Genomic DNA, 18,396 nt, shown 5'->3' on the forward strand with positions numbered 1-18,396 from the left:
TAGGAGAATATGGAAGCTCTGTTCCTCTTCTGGGGAAGTTGGATAGGCTTAAAATGGCCCCATTGGGTTGTTAGCCTAGTATTCAGACATGATACTATGTCATTATGATACTATAATACTTATGATACTATGTTACTCTATGTCTTATGGACTCCTGAAGGGTGATCTGTGTCTCACTTACTGCAACATTAGGGATCTGCTGCCCCTTGACATTCTATATGCCAGTAATTCAGACAGCACAGCTAAGACTAGAACCAGAGACCTGAACTTTCGCAGTAGAACAGAATGTGATGGAGAGATAGATTCATCACCCAGCACCCCCTCTCTTATATGGAACAAACTTTCTCTACAGGTTAAACAATTATTTTCCAGTTGAGCATTATGTATGCGAATGGAAAAAAGTAGGAATGCTTCTTTCGCCCTGTATATGTACATTCTGCGCCCTGTATATGTACATTCTGACAGCTGCATAGAAAAAAAAATCTGTGCACCTGCTATATGTATATTAAAATACTGACAATAAAAGTGACATTAGTTGGAATTTGTTCAAGAATTGTTTGGTGATCCCTGAATAAGTGTGGATGATGAACAGTCAAACTACTATTTGTTGCCTTATTCATAAGAAACAAGCCCTATGTCAAGTATGTTTTTCTACAGTGAGTAATGCTCCATCTGGAACAATGCTGTGGAAACCTTGCTAAAGGTATTTATTTCCTAATTATTAATTCAAGATACATCATTTCAAACAAGCTGCCCAGTATAAAATTGATGGGATCAAAGGCCTGTTTCTGTGTCTCCGTCTGTTTAATGTCATTTGTATGGCAGACATTCAGCACATTTAATTCTGAACAGTTTGCAGAACAATCTCTATATTATGATTTACACACATGACTTTCTTCAGTTCCTGGCATCATGCCTATAGATGTCACATATAATCTCAGTACACAAGAAACTGTTTCTGTAATAGAAAGATGTCCACAAGGGTGCAGCCTTTATAACCATGCTGTTAAGTCTCCGGTAAATCTCTCTGGTGCTTTTTAATTACAGTGCAGAGGGATTACTGTAGTTCAGATCTCTGCAGAATTTATGCTTCCCAAAGCTCATAAACTGTGATTCTTACATTGAATAAATCTGCCATTTATGTTTTCCCTTTGGCCACATTAACAGATGTTGTGCCAGCCCTTAGTAGCATATGCTATTTGCTCACTGTAAACTGTGCATTTGTCTAAAAGACAATGCCAATCAAACAGTTAACATTTCATTTGTTGTTTTACATGTAAATCAGCACACATTGCAAACTTTATATGACCACACTACTAAATATTTAAATGTCCATAATTGTCAAACTTTTGCATTTGTATAACTATATAATAAGTATTATAATGGTATTATTTTAATATTGGGTATTGTATTAATATTATGTGTCTCCACATCTGTTTATACTGTTTTCTGTTGTTGCTCTCTGAGCCTGGGTCATTGGTGAAAAGATTCTAATGGTCACTTCAGTTTCCCAGTTAGCAAACAAATAAGTAAAATAAACCAGTAAAATGCAAACAGTTAAATGCACACAAAGACATGTGCACTGACCCACACTCACACATACATGCATGCACACACACACACACACACACACACGCACACACACACACACACACACACACACACACACACACACACACGTACAATGACAAGAATTTTCCTTCCATGATAGGGCAGGAAGGGACAAGGACTGAAAGCAGCAGCATAGCAGCATAACAGTTGAAGAATCTACCCATCACAGCAGCACGTCTGAATATATTTCCATGTGTGACTGCCATAAAATATGTCAAGACTCCACTATTCCTGTCAGTGACAGTCTTTCAACCCAACCTGTCTGTAGAAAGCATTGCAGTTACCATGCAACATTCAACAAATGGAAGTGTTGAGTTAAATCGCACATCTGACTGTGAATCTTAAATGTGCACCCAGCTTTGAATATTTTCTGTATTGCAGTTTTTTATACTTCATAGGTTCAAAGGTTTATACCAGACCAGCAGGTATGTCAGACGTTGTTGGTGTAATGAATAATGCAGTAAAATAAGGACTTCACAAGCTTAGCTAATAGTTCAGACGTTGCTCGTGGCTTGAAGAATTTATTTGACTGATGTAGGCAGATTATTTTCAGCTTGGAGTGCAAAAGAGGGAAGGGAAGGAAAATTGGACGAGGTAAAGAAAGGGAAAAACAGAAGCATTTTGATTTGCTTCTTTTTATTTGCAGCATCTTGTACATGTATTGTAATTTTTAGAAATACATTATTTCAATATTTGGAGGTGATAGGAATAGGCCTTTACATTTTATATTTTCTGAGTGGCACTTTTTCACATAGTTTTTCTTAGAGAAAACTCTTTCCCACTACATGGATGGATAACTGCAGCCTCACCCCCAGGTTAGCACTGCTGGCCCTCATGATTAGGGGAACATGTAATAACCCCAACATATACTTGAATAAGGGAACATATAATAACCCTACAATATACTTGGATAAGGGACATATAATAACCCCATAATATACTTCGATAGGGGAACGTAATAACCACAACATATACTTGGATAAGGAAACATGTAATAACCCCAACATATACTTGGATAAGGAAACATGTAAGAACCCCAACATATACTTGGATAGGGGAACATGTAATAACCCCAACATATACTTGGATAAGGAAACATGTAATAACCCCAACATATACTTGGATAAGGAAACATGTAAGAATCCCAACATATACTTGGATAGGGGAACATGTAATAACCCCAACATATACTTGGATAAGGAAACATGTAATAACCCCAACATATACTTGGATAAGGAAACATGTAAGAATCCCAACATATACTTGGATAGGGGAACATGTAATAACCCCAACATATACTTAGATAGGGGAACATGTAGTAAACCCAACATATACTTGGATAGGGGAACATGTAGTAACCCCAACATATACTTGGATAGAGAAACATTTAGTTAGCCCAACATATACTTGGATAGGGGAACATGTAATAACCCCAACATATGTATACTTGGATAAGGGAACATATAATAACCCACAATATACTTGGATAAGGGAAAATGTAATATCCCCAACATGCATATACTTGGATAAGGGAACATATAATAACCCCACGATATACTTGGATAAGGGAACATATATTAACCCCACGATATACTCGGATAAAGGAACATATAATAACCCCACTATATACTTGGATAAGGGAACATGTAATAAATCCATGATATACTTGGATAGGGGAACATGTAATAACCCCACATTATACTTGGAAAGGGGAACATGTAATAACCCCAACATATACTTGGATAGGGCAAGATGTAATAATCCCATGATATACTTGGATAAGGGACATGTAATAACCCCAAAATATTCTTGGGTAAGGGACATGTAATAACCCCAACATATATTTGGATAAGGGACATGTAATAACCCCAACATATACTTGGATAAGGGAACATATAATAACCCCAACATATACTTGGATAAGGGAACATATAATAACCCCATGATATACTTGGATAGGGGAACATGTAATAACCGCAACATATACCTGGATAACGGACATGTAATATCCCCAATATATACTTGGATAAGGGAACATGTAATAACCCCACAATATACTTCGATAGGGAAACATGTAATAGCCCCAACATATACTTGGATAGGGGAACATGTAAAAACCCCAACATACATATACTTGGATAAGGGACATGTAATAACCCCAACATACACTCGGATAAGGGAAAATGTAATAACCCCAACATATACTTGGATAAGGAAACATGTAATAACCCCAACATATACTTGAATAAGGGAACATATAATAACCCCACAATATACTTGGATAAGGGACATGTAAAAACCCCAACATATACTTGGATAAGGGAACATGTAATAACCCCAACATATACTTGGATAAGGGAACATGTAATAACCCCAACATATACTTGGATAAGGGAACATGTAATAAGCTCAACATATACTTGGATAAGGGAACATGTAATAACCCCAACACATACTTGGATAAGGAACATGTAATAAGCTCAACATATACTTGGATAAGGGAACATGTAATAACCCCACAATATACTTGGATAAGGGACATGTAAAAACCCCAACATATACTTGGATAAGGGAACATGTAATAACCCCAACATATACTTGGATAAGGGAACAGGTAATAACCCCAACATATACTTGGATAAGGGACATGTAAAAACCCCAACATATACTTGGATAAGGGAACATGTAATGACCCCACAATATACTTGGATAAGGGAACATGTAATAACCCCAACATAAACTTGGATAAGGGAACATGTAATAACCCCAACATATACTTGGATAAGGGAACATGTAGTAACCCCAAGATATACTTGGATAGGGAAACATTTAGTAACCCCAAGATATACTTGGATAGGGGAACATGTAATAACCCCAACATATACTTGTATAGGAGAACATGTAGTAACCCCAACGTATACTTGGATAGGGGAACATGTAGTAACTCCAACATTAACTTGGACAGGGGAACATGTAATAACCCCAACATATACTTGATAAGGGAACATGTAATAATCCCAACATATACTTGGATAAGGGAACAGGTAATAACCCCAACATATACTTGGATAAGGGAACATGTAATAAGCTCAACATATACTTGGATAAGGGAACATGTAATAACCCCACAATATACTTTTATAAGGGACATGTAAAAACCCCAACATATACTTGATAAGGGAACATATAATAACCCCACGATATACTTGGATAAGGGAACATATAATAACCCCACGATATACTCGGATAAAGGAACATCTAATAACCCCACTATATACTTGGATAAGGGAACATGTAACAAATCCACTTTATACTTGGATAAGGGAACATGTAATAACCCCACGATATACTTGGATAGGGGAACATGTAATAACCCCAACATATACTTGGATAGGGCAACATTTAATAACCCCACGATATACTTGGATAAGGGACATGTAATAACCCCAACATATTCTTGGATAAGGGACATGTAATAACCCCAACATATATTTGGATAAGGGACATGTAATAATCCCAACATATACTTGAATAAGGGAACATATAATAACCCCAACATATACTTGGATAAGGAACATATAATAACCCCATGATATACTTGGATAGGGGAACATGTAATAACCCCAACATACATATACTTGGATAAGGGACATGTAATATCCCCAACATATACTTGGATAAGGGAACATGTAATAACCCTAAGACATACTTGGATAAGGGAACATGTAATACCCCCAACATATACTTGAATAAGGGAACATATAATAACCCCACAATATACTTGGATAAGGGACATGTAAAAATCCCAACATATACTTGGATAAGGGAACATGTAATAACCCCAACATATACATGGATAAGGGAACATGTAATAAGCTCAACATATACTTGGATAAGGGAACATGTAATAACCCCACAATATACTTGGATAAGAGACATGCAATAACCCCAACATATACTTGGATAAGGGAACATGTAATAAGCTCAACATATACTTGGATAAGGGAACATGTAATAACCCCACAATATACTTGGATAAGGGACATGTAAAAACCCCAACATATACTTGGATAAGGGAACATGTAATAACCCCAACATATACTTGGATAAGGGAACATGTAATAACCTCACAATATACTTGGATAAGGGAACACGTAATAACCCCACAATATACTTGGATAAGGGACATGTAAAAACCCAAACATATACTTGGATAAGGGAACATGTAATAACCCCACAATATACTTGGATAAGGGAACATGTAATAACCCCACAATATACTTGGATAAGGGACATGTAAAAACCCCAACATATACTTGTATAAGTGAACATGTAATAACCCCAACATATACTTGCATAAGGGAACATGTAATAACCCCACAATATACTTGGATAAGGGAACATGTAATAACCCCAACATATACTTGTATAAGGGAACATGTAATAACCCCAACATATACTTGGATAAGGGAACATGTAATAAGCTCAACATATACTTGGATAAGGGAACATCTAATAACCCCACAATATACTTGGATAAGGGAACACGTAATAACCCCACAATATACTTGGATAAGGGACATGTAAAAACCCCAACATATACTTGGATAAGTGAACATGTAATAACCCCAACATATACTTGCATAAGGGAACATGTAATAACCCCACAATATACTTGGATAAGGGAACATGTAATAACCCCAACATATACTTGGATAAGGGAACATGTAATACGCTCAACATATATTTGGATAAGGGAACATGTAATAAGCTCAACATATACTTGGATAAAAGAACATATAATAACCCCACAATATACTTGGATAAGGGAACATGTAATAACCCCAACATATACTTGGATAAGAGAATATGTAGTAAGTTCAACATATACTTGGATAAGGGAACATATAATAACCACGCAATATACTTGGATAAGGGACATGTAAAAAGCCCAACATATACTTGGATAAGGGGACATATAATAACCCCAACATATACTTGGATAAGGGAACATGAAATAACCTGAGCATGTACTTGGATAAGGGAACATGTAATAACCCCAACATACATATACTTGGATAAGGGACATGTAATAACCCCAACATATACTTGGATAAGGGAACATGTAATAACCCCAACATATACTTGGATAAAGGAACATATAATAACCCCACAATATACTTGGATAAGGGACATGTAGAACACCCAACATATACTTGGATAAGGGAACATGTAATAACCCCAACATATACTTGGATAAGGGACATATAAAAACCCCAACATATACTTGGATAAGGGAACATGTAATAATCCCAACATATACTTGGATAAGGGACATGTAAAAACCTCAACATATTCTTGGATAAGGGAACATGTAATAACCCCAACATATACTTGGATAAGGGACATGGTGTTCAGCCTATCTTTTAAAAGTTAATATTACAAGATGTAAGGGCTGATAATTACCATGGGAATGTAAGGCTGGGTTCTTAAGATCCTCAGAGATCAGTAGCCTAGTTAGTACCTGTCAAACTATGACCTATGACCCTATAAAGGTGAGCTGAACTAAAATGATGAGTAATGAATGACATTTAGTCTTTATTGTTTCATTCAAGGAAAAATAAATTGTGTCTAAAGCTAACAAACTAGTACTTCCCCAATAAGCAGAGGGGATATGTGCAAGGGTATATAAATAATATTTAGAAATAGTCCTTGCCTTCCTATCCCTCCATGTCCCTCCAAAAATAAATACCTTATTTGCACTTGCCTGCTATTACGTGTGGATGAATGTAAAAGCAAAATTGGCCAGAGGCATATATTGTACAGCTGAGGGTCTGCAAAAAGAAACCAAAGCACTGAGATGAAACCCACATGAGGCAGTTAATTCATGCAGATTCCACACAGAGGTAATCATATCCAAAACCTCAACCAGTGAAGCAAGCAGTGTTAGATGGCATCTTTACTCTCTCTAACCCTGTGCCAAAGATCAGTTGCTATGACACTCACATCCTTCCCAGATCATCAAAGACAGCCACTTGTTGACTATAATGTTAATGCTAGTGATGGAAAGTGAAAATAAAGTATGGCTAACTTCCAACTTTTAGATGCATTTTAACTCCTCCCATACACTCTCAGTCATTTTCATCAAAGAGTATCTCCATACTCGTTTATTGCAACCACTTCATTGACTGTGCACACCTTTAAATACCTGATTTTATTATAAATAGCCACATTAACTTATTCCATCTGACTTCACACAAATGCCCAGCTCTTTTTCAAAGCCAGATTAATAACCATTAGCAGGTACAGTGACTACAGTTTGTCAGTAGAGTGAAGGGTTAAGGCTGTGAGCTGCAGTTCCTGTGATATAGGGTTTGATTCCTTCAATCCTGATTTGCTGACTGTGTGTGCTTGAGCAAGCTACTTAACCAGGCAGTGCTTTGGGGTAACTGGGAACCTGGACCAGACTCCTCAGTGGTCCCCTGGACTGTGTGCAATCCTAGTAACTACTTGTGAAGCTAATCATTTTCACCCACATACAACCTCTGTACCCACCACCTAAAAACACCTTATTGACTGTATAGCTCTAAGATAATCTGGATGTAATACAATAATAATATCAACAGTTGGCCACACTAAATTATTTACACCCCCCACATGCACACAGCATATCCAACAATTATAGGCATTTGTATGAGTTTGACTGTAGACCTCAGATGTTTGATTGTGATCACATGGTTGAATAAATAAATACATAACTACCAAAAAGAAATGTATCCTGTCAGCTCACTGCTATCACAATGCATTAAGCAACCCATTACAACCCTGCCCCCATATCTGCCAACCTCTTATCTCACAAATCACTGAGAAGCCTATAACTAATGTTAAAAAAGGACCAAAATCAGGAACAGCTAATGCCTTTGTGTACTTAGAAGTTTCTTAAAGTAACATACTTTGCATTTCCATTTTTAAGGCTATTAAGCCTGAAACACAAATGTCTGTTATCATTCTATAGCGACTGTAGTAATCATTGATTTGCCATAAAGGCCACTAATTTTATGAGGAACAGAGTAAAATATGAGACAAAAATCTTAGGGAAATTCTATGAAATGAAAGACAGTTGACAGCAGCATCAAACATGATGCATATGTCTACACCCAGTGGAGCCCCAAGAGCAAAGCCCCTAAGGCAAGCAAATACATCACACATAATCTTGTCAAAGGGGATTCTGTTGTATGAAAGACAGACGACCCCCACTCACCGGCCTGAACAAGAAGAAGATCTGCCAAGGAAAGCACACACTCACATTACTACACCACAGGTGCCAATATGATCCCATCATAGTACGTGTGGGCACCAAGGTACGCACACACTCACATTACTACACTACAGGTGCCAGTATGACACCATCATAGTACATGTGGGTGGCAAGGTACGCACAAAATCACATTACTACACCACAGGTGCCAGTATGATCCCATCATAGTACATGTGGGTGCCAAGGTATGCACCCACACATATTACTACACCACAGGTGCCAGTATGATCCCATCATAGTACATGTGGGTGCCAAGGCATCACATTACCACACTACTGTTGCCAGTATGATCCCATCATAGTACATGTGGGCGCCAAGGTACGCACACAATCACATTACTACACCACAGGTGCCAGTATGATCCCATCATAGTACATGTGGGTGCCAAGGTTCGCACACACTCACATTGCTACACCACAGGTGCCAGTATGATCTCATCATAGTACACGTGGGTGCCAAGGTACGCACGCGGTCACATTACTACACCACAGGTGCCAGTATGATCCCATCATAGTACACATGGGTGCCAAGGTATGCACACAGTCACATTACTACACCACAGATACCAGTATGATCCCATCACAGTACATGTGGGTGCCAAGGTACGCACACACTCACATTACTACACCACAGGTGCCAGTATGATCCCATCATAGTACATGTGGGAACCAAAGTATGCACACACTCACATTACTACACCACAGGTGCCAGTATGATCCCATCATAGTACATGTGGTCGCCAAGGTAAGCACACACTCACATTACTACACCACAGGTGCCAGTATGATCCCATCATAGTACATGTGGTCGCCAAGGTAAGCACACACTCACATTACTACACCACAGGTGCCAGTATGATCCCATCATAGTACATGTGGGTGCCAAGGTACGTACACACTCACATTACTACACCACAGGTGCCAGTATGATCCCATCATAGTACATGTGGGTGCCAAGGTACGCACACACTCAAATTACTACACCACAGGTGCCAGTATGATCCCATCATAGTACATGTGGGCACCAAGGTACGCACACACTCACATTACTACACCACAGGTGCCAGTATGATCCCATCATAGTACATGTGGGCAATAAAGCCCTGAGATATACTTCCATGGACTGTATGAAGAGAGTCATTGTTGACCTCTCTGAATATATGTCTTAAACAGGTATGTGTGTTGCATTGAGCAGCATTCTGCCTTCACCAAGGATGATGTCACTGTAGAACAAAAGATGATTGACTTCAGTAATTTGCTAAGTTTCTGGTATCTTTCCTCTCGGATTTAATATTTATCACTAGTGGAAGACACTGCTCACAAGCCACATTACTTTGCAAATGATGGTCTGCACCTGTCTCCAGTAGGCTTCCGGATATTGGCTTAAACTTTATCTACCCCCTTAGAGCCCTTTTTAGGTGATGCCAAATTGACAAACCTACGAAAGTAGTAAATAAAAGTGAGCAATAATAAGAAACCACACTCTGCAAGCTCTTCTCCCTCTGGAGAATGTAGACATTTGTGTCATTACCAAGACATGATGACAGTGAATAAAGGTGGAGGCGTCTTAAGCTATATTACCACCAAGCATAACTCTACATTGTTTAAACAGGAATTTATCCACATGCACTTCACCATAGACAAAGTCCTGTACCGTATCCTAGGAAGCTATATGTCACCGTCTATGTCCCTAGAATCCCATAGCTTGTACCTAGACCTACCAGAGACGCTCACCATCCAAACAAATACCCTATTCATGGGAGACTTTAACTACCCCTGTATAGACTGAGAAACATGCACCACCTCATACTCACAGGGCCAGCAATACCTGGACATTAATAACACAAATAACCTTGCCCAGATAGTGCACACATCCTCCAGAGGTTCAAACACTGGACCTGGTAATCACCAGTATGGGAGAGTGCTGCCTATCACCCATTGTCACATCCTCACTGCTGAGGTCAGACCACCATGCTGTCTCCTTCAAAATAAAATCAACTCAATAATCCCACCAGCCCCTGTAATAGTTAGGAACTATTCCAAAGCAAACTACATCGTATTATTACATGATAATTTGACAAATTTCAATGACCCTCCCAACACTGGGTTCACAGCAACCTCTGCAACATTCTCACAGAGACCCTGTATGACCATGTAAGTGGCTGTATAGAGACTACTGTACCTACTGGATGCAAGCACAAAACAAATTATAAAAATAAACCACAGTAGTAGAATTCTAACTTTAATAGAGTCTATAACAAAAGGAAAAAGGTCACGGCTAAAATAAGGAAGAGCAGCTCTCATAATGATAGCAGCTTTCTAATTAAACTAAATAAGAAACTAAGAGGACAAGTTAAATCCAACAAAGCCAAATACAATGTCAATATAGCCTCACAGGCTAAAGACAATGACAAGGCCTTCTACAGCTGTGTCCAAAACCTCAAAGGCAGCACACATCAGTGTGCTACCTTCATTGAGCAGAGCAGCATAGTGAATTTGTGGGCTGTCAAATTCAGCTCAAACTTCATCCCCCACCCCACCCTGCCTCCCACGTGAAGTACCTTCTAGAATGGTTTACTGTCAAAATATGGAAAATCAAAACAATTTTCCACTGCTTAATTGAATTTTTATCCAAATTTGGTAATACAGAGTTGCCAAAATTTCAGAAATGGTAACTACAGAATCGACATTCGAACACAGGAAGTTCCGGTGTCAAGATTCCCTGTTACCAGTAAAGTTTTTGCAAGTGGACAAGCCCCCCATGCTCCCCCACACCATCTGTGTATTATATATTCCAACTCTGAGATGGCACTACAGTGAAGAAAGGGTAAATGTCGATCCCATATTAGCAAATGCATGAAACCATTCACGACTGAGGATCTGGACATTTCTGGATCGGCATTACAGAAATTGTAAAACACCCATTCAACCATCCCAGTTTCACGTAAGGGCCATTCCACATTTTGATAGTAAACCTAGTAGAATACCCTCCCCCCCAGCTACTAACAGGGACCAGGCCCTAGTGGTGCTCACTAAGGCTAACAGCACATCCTTAATGGGCCCCAACAGTATCACAGATTGCCTCCTAAATAGCTTGAGACATGACCTAATGGGACCACTTGAGTCACTTTTCAGCTGTAGCCTCAAAACAGACTTTTGTACCAAGAGAATGGAGGACTGCAATGGTTATCTCTCTTCACAAGGGTGGACCATCAGCTGATCCCAGCAACTACAGACTTATTAGTCTAATATGCTAAGACATGGAATAAATTATCATTGTTCAACAAACACATAGGCAACCTTCAAACACTGGCTCTAACCCAGTTTGGTTTTGTCGAGGAAAGGTCATGCCTACTAGCCTGGTGGACTTCTTCAAGGTATTCAATACAATTCCCCCCTCAGATATAGTTAACAACCTGGGTATAAACCCCTGCATAACTTGTTGGATTTCCAGCCGTCTCACAGACAAAACCCAGGAAGTCAGAATTAGTGATACCACTTTCATTAAGAGACTGGTCACCATGGGGTACGTCAAGACTCCATAGGAGTACCTCAGGACCCAGTGATGGGACTGTTGCTATGTGGCATCTAGTTCTTGGAGGTAAAGGGTGATATCAGGGGCCTCTGGCTGACCAAGCTCACAAATGACTGAAAATTGGGAGATTCCCCCATGACACAAACATGTCACAAGAGGGTCTAACATAGAAAAATGACTAGTGCCAAAGTAATGGATTAAAACTAAATGCCAAGAAGTGCATTATAGTGCCTTTTTGGAAAACTGCTACCCAGGCTAATTGCTCCATCTGTAAGACACCAATAAGATTTGTCCAGGCAGTCAGGGATCTAAGAACATATGTAACAGCAATCTGAGCTTTGACCAACATGCGGGCAAGGTATTACCAAAACCAACTTATAAGTAAGGGCATGGTACCCAGGTCCAAGGAAGTCATGTTGCCACTTCACTTTGCCATTATCAGTCCCATCATTGGGTACGATACCCCCTTAACCATGTACCCGATCAGACTTGTGCAACAGTTGGAATGCCCACAAAAGTTCCTTACAAGGAGAATCCAGGGTATAAACACATTGTCCTGTACAGATTGCCTTAAAGCACTGTCTCTATACTCCTGTCTCCTACAGGTTACTGAGAAGTTATCTATGCCTGTCATACAAGCCATTCTCTGATCCAGCTCTGATGGACCTTTTGCACATCCACAAAATTAACAGCATTAGGAGAATCCAAGGATTTAATTTTTGCTTGTGACATAAATAAGACATGTTGGTGAGACAAACAAATGTCCCAGAGGATCCCCATTATCTGGAACAGGCTCTTTCCTCATCCATATGAAGCAGAGAGCATCCCTAACCCTATTTAAGCATAACTTTGACCAGTGGATGGGAAATTGGAAATTCACCCTGGTTCTGGCCCTCATGTCTCAAGCAGAGACAGGCAGTAATGCCCAATCTAACATACCTCCCACATAACCTATAGAAACTTCCTAACTAACATACCCCTTCCTAATAAATTCCAGTGTTGCATACGGCACAATTGTGTTGGTTTGCATGGCTAAGCTCATAAAGGTCATGGTTGTTGTTAGCCTAATATAGACCTATGAACTTATCTAAAACCCTCCCCTCCACTGCACACAGGGAGAACCAATAGCTGCAGCCACATCTATGTCCATGAGTGTACACGTCTGTGTCCATGAGTGTACATGTCTATGTCCGTGAGTGTACATGTCTATGTCCGTGAGTGTACATGTCTGTGTCCATGAGTGTACATGTCTATGTCCGTGAGAGTACATGTCTATGTCCGTGAGTGTACATGTCTATGTCCGTGAGTGTACACGTCTGTGTCCATGAGTGTACATGTCTATGTCCGTGAGTGTACACGTCTGTGTCCGTGAGTGTACACGTCTGTGTCCGTGAGTGTACATGTCTATGTCCGTGAGTGTACATGTCTATGTCTGTGAGTGTACACCTCAGATATTGAACTGCAACAGAGGAATTATCTTATCACCTCACTACTGTCAGCATATAGTGTGCAGCCCAATGCAACCCTTGTCCCAAATACCTCTCAGAATATAGTGTGCAGCCCAATGCAACCCTTGTCCCAAATACCTCTCATAATATAGTGTGCAGCCCAATGCAACCCTTGTCACCAAATACCTCTCAACATCGTAGCTGAAGAATCAAGAGAAAATGAAAAAAATAATCAAGGCACAGGACCACAATCGGGATAGATGCTTTCTTAATATATTTCTGAAGTTTCTAGAGTGGCATGGTATGCATTAGCATGCTTTTTCTGAAGGCTGTTGAGTGTGAAACTCAAATGTATGTAATTATTTAGTGAATGCAGTTACCACTGATATGTCAAAATCCCATTAATTGTACATGAAAACATATAGAATATGAGGAAGACAATCAGGGATGTTCTGCAAAGTCATTGACAATTGAGAGGTATGGCTGTACACCATATCTACAAATTCCACTGCTATTTTTTAAAAAAAGAATTCTTTAAACTGGTTATTATTATCAGTACTGCAACATCTCATCCTCCGAGCTTTATAGCAAAGGACCCCTAAGCCATAATGCTGAGTGCACACCCACCTGCAATAACAGACTTATAACTTCTTTCGCACACCCACCTGCAGTAACAGACTTATAACTTCTTTCGCACACCCACCTGCAGTAACAGACTTATAACTTCTTTCGCACACCCACCTGCAGTAACAGACTTATAACTTCTTTTGCACACCCACCTGCAGTAACAGACGTATAACTTCTTTCGCACACCCACCTGCAGTAACAGACGTATAACTTCTTTCGCACACCCACCTGCAGTAACAGACGTATAACTTCTTTCGCACACCCACCTGCAGTAACAGACGATAACTTCTTTCGCACACCCACCTGCAGTAACAGACGTATAACTTCTTTCACACACCCACCTGCAGTAACAGACGTATAACTTCTTTCGCACACCCACCTGCAGTAACAGACGTATAACTTCTTTCGCACACCCACCTGCAGTAACAGACGTATAACTTCTTTCGCACACCCACCTGCAGTAACAGACGTATAACTTCTTTTGCACACCCACCTGCAGTAACAGACGTATAACTTCTTTCGCACACCCACCTGCAGTAACAGACGTATAACTTCTTTTGCACACCCACCTGCAGTAACAGACGTATAACTTCTTTCGCACACCCGCCTGCAGTAACAGACGTATAACTTCTTTCACACACCCACCTGCAGTAACAGACTTATAACTTCTTTTGCACACCCACCTGCAGTAACAGACGTATAACTTCTTTTGCACACCCACCTGCAGTAACAGACGTATAACTTCTTTTGCACACCCGCCTACAGTAACAGACGTATAACTTCTTTCGCACACCCACCTGCAGTAACAGACGTATAACTTCTTTCGCACACCCACCTGCAGTAACAGACTTATAACTTCTTTCGCACACCCGCCTGCAGTAACAGACTTATAACTTCTTTTGCACACCCACCTGCAGTAACAGACGTATAACTTCTTTCGCACACCCACCTGCAGTAACAGACTTATAACTTCTTTCGCACACCCGCCTGCAGTAACAGACTTATAACTTCTTTTGCACACCCACCTGCAGTAACAGACTTATAACTTCTTTCGCACACCCGCCTGCAGTAACAGACTTATAACTTCTTTTGCACACCCGCCTGCAGTAACAGACGTATAACTTCTTTCGCACACCCGCCTGCAGTAACAGACTTATAACTTCTTTTGCACACCCGCCTGCAGTAACAGACGTATAACTTCTTTCGCACACCCACCTGCAGTAACAGACGTATAACTTCTTTCGCACACCCACCTGCAGTAACAGATGTATAAATTCTTTCGCACACCCACCTGCAGTAACAGACGTATAACTTCTTTCGCACACCCACCTGCAGTAACAGACGTATAACTTCTTTCGCACACCCACCTGCAGTAACAGACGTATAACTTCTTTCGCACACCCACCTGCAGTAATAGACGTATAACTTCGTTCGCACACCCGCCTGCAGTAACAGACGTATAACTTCTTTCGCACATCCACCTGCAGTAACAGACGTATAACTTCTTTCGCACACCCACCTGCAGTAACAGACGTATAACTTCGTTCTCACACCCGCCTGCAGTAACAGACGTATAACTTCTTTCGCACACCCACCTGCAGTAACAGACGTATAACTTCTTTCACACACCCACCTGCAGTAACAGACGTATAACTTCTTTCGCACACCCACCTGCAGTAACAGACGTATAACTTCTTTCGCACACCCACCTGCAGTAACAGACGTATAACTTCTTTTGCACACCCACCTGCAGTAACAGACGTATAACTTCGCTGATTTCCTTCAGTCTTCTAGACCCTGTCATGCCAAACATAAATTACAGATAGCTGGTGATCTACGTAAGTAATAAAGTAAAATAAAAGTAAAAGTGAGCAGGAACTTCTTGGTTTTTACTTCCTGGACACTCCCTCTGTTGTGTACATCAGCAGCCATGCATGCATGCATGTATGCATGCATGCACATTTATTTATTTATTTATTCATTCGCATGACAGGCTGCCACTTGCAGCAGCTCAGTATCTATGAATACGTTGAACACTGGCCAAATTTTGGTGCATGTGGTCAGTTAAACATAGATGTATGTGTGGATTCAAATCCAGATAAAATAAATTACTTTGTATGATTTAATATTGAAGGCCTTGTGGGTTGTCTTTATGGTTAAAGTACATACCTCATATACACAAAGAACAGGGTTTGATTCTCACCTTTAAAGGGAAATTGACTAGGCTTAAATGGCCTACAGAGGTAGCTAGCCTAGTACTTATCTATGAACACTCTTATTATTTCTGATTTTAGGTGCATTACAGTTGGCTATTACACACCCCGAGTTCTACTGGTATGTGGATGAAGGGCTGACGGCAGATAACATGAAAAGTTCACTTCTTCGCAGTGAGATTTTGTTCGGAGCACCACTTCCTAGCTATTACTCAGTAGAGGACAGATGGAATGAACAACATAAGAAGTTTAAAGATTTTGTTGTCACTTATGCAGGTGTTCTGGCTAAAGAATCAACCAGGTAGGTTACCTTCCTGATCATAATAAATTGCAGTTTTAAACAAAAGTCATGTCTTTAAATGGAATCAGACAGAAACCCATCACATCTGAGGAGAATATCTTAACTCTCATAGGGGAATTTGTGGATATTGCAAAAATGACGTGGACGGACATTATTTTCACTGATAGTTTAATAGTGTCTTCATCATGGATGTACATCGGTGACTGAAATGTAGTTATATGTTTATTAGTGTCTATCTGAGCTTTTCTGTGCATTTTTGATTTTTTTTAGGTTTCTGTGTTCTACAGCTAGGAACTGTAATAGTGTGAATTACTATAATTGTCTGTTTACAGTTAAAAGTTTTTTATTGCAAACCCTATTACTAACTCCAATATTATTATTGTTATTATTATCATTATTTTATTTTGGTATGATAGATTTTCTGTATGTATCTCACTCTGTGGAGCTTTTCTCCCCGGGCCGCTACTGAAAATGGAAATTTCTCCAGCTAGCCTAGCCCGGTCAACAAATGTAAAATAAAATAAAATAATAAATAAAATAAAATAAAAGCATTCTCTAGAATCTGCTTGCTCCTTGATCTGTTTAAAACTTTCATTTAGTGGCTACAGCTAGGAATTGTAATTTTTCCCACCCACCGTCCCTAGTGTTGTGGTGTTCTTATACTTGGTGGCTTTGCAGTTACTGGCCCATACTGTAAATCTGATCTGTGACATTCCTCCCAGTCTAGTGTCATTAGTTCATTCAGTCTAACAGAGAACATTTGTGAAGGCCAACCCACTCAGATTCTTAACGTTGAATTAACTTCTGTTCCAGCTTTCTCCATTTCCACTTTTACTGAAAAAAAAATTCTAAGCTTGCTTCCCCCTTTCCCGTGGCAGGTGTTGTCCAGATACATATTTGCTGTGTCCAGGACTGTTTGTGAGTTCCTGAGCCCCCCACCCCCACACTTAACTAGAGTTAAACTATTCCTGGCACCATAAAGTCTGCTCTTCAAATTTTCCCTTGCAACTAGTGAGCTTTTTAGTTTTAGCACTCAGATCTGTTTCTTTGAGCTCAGCACTTGTTCATAACTCATTGTAAGCACTAAATAAGTTACAAATTACTACAGCACTCAATTTTCCTCACTTGTCTAGAGGAAAACAGTTTTTAGTACTTAATAAATAAGCACTTCTTCAGGCATGTCTAAAGGTCAGCTCCCAGTGTTTTCTCCTGTCTACCTGATGAATCTGGGCATCTTGGGACAATGCAGCAATTGCCTCATGTACACAGACAACCCTCTCCTCCTACCACCCAACACTACGACCTGTGAGAGATGCACTTATAAAGCCAAACTGGAAGCAAAGT

The 18,396-nt window shown here is 39.8% G+C and overlaps 1 protein-coding gene across 1 annotated transcript in view; it reads left to right on the top strand.

The window, feature by feature from the left end:
* DISP3 (dispatched RND transporter family member 3) overlaps nucleotides 1–18,396 on the top strand; it is a 2,757,501-nt gene that overhangs the window by 1,406,921 nt on the left and 1,332,184 nt on the right. Inside the window, exon 4 of the mRNA XM_044063608.1 lies at nucleotides 16,833–17,052. Within this exon, the coding sequence (XP_043919543.1) occupies nucleotides 16,833–17,052 (220 nt within the window). The remainder of the gene's footprint in view (nucleotides 1–16,832; nucleotides 17,053–18,396) is intronic.

Source organism: Protopterus annectens, chromosome 2.part1 (genome assembly GCF_019279795.1).
Source record: "Protopterus annectens isolate FY-2018-M chromosome 2.part1, PAN1.0, whole genome shotgun sequence".
In the NCBI taxonomy this organism is placed as follows: domain Eukaryota; kingdom Metazoa; phylum Chordata; order Ceratodontiformes; family Protopteridae; genus Protopterus; species Protopterus annectens.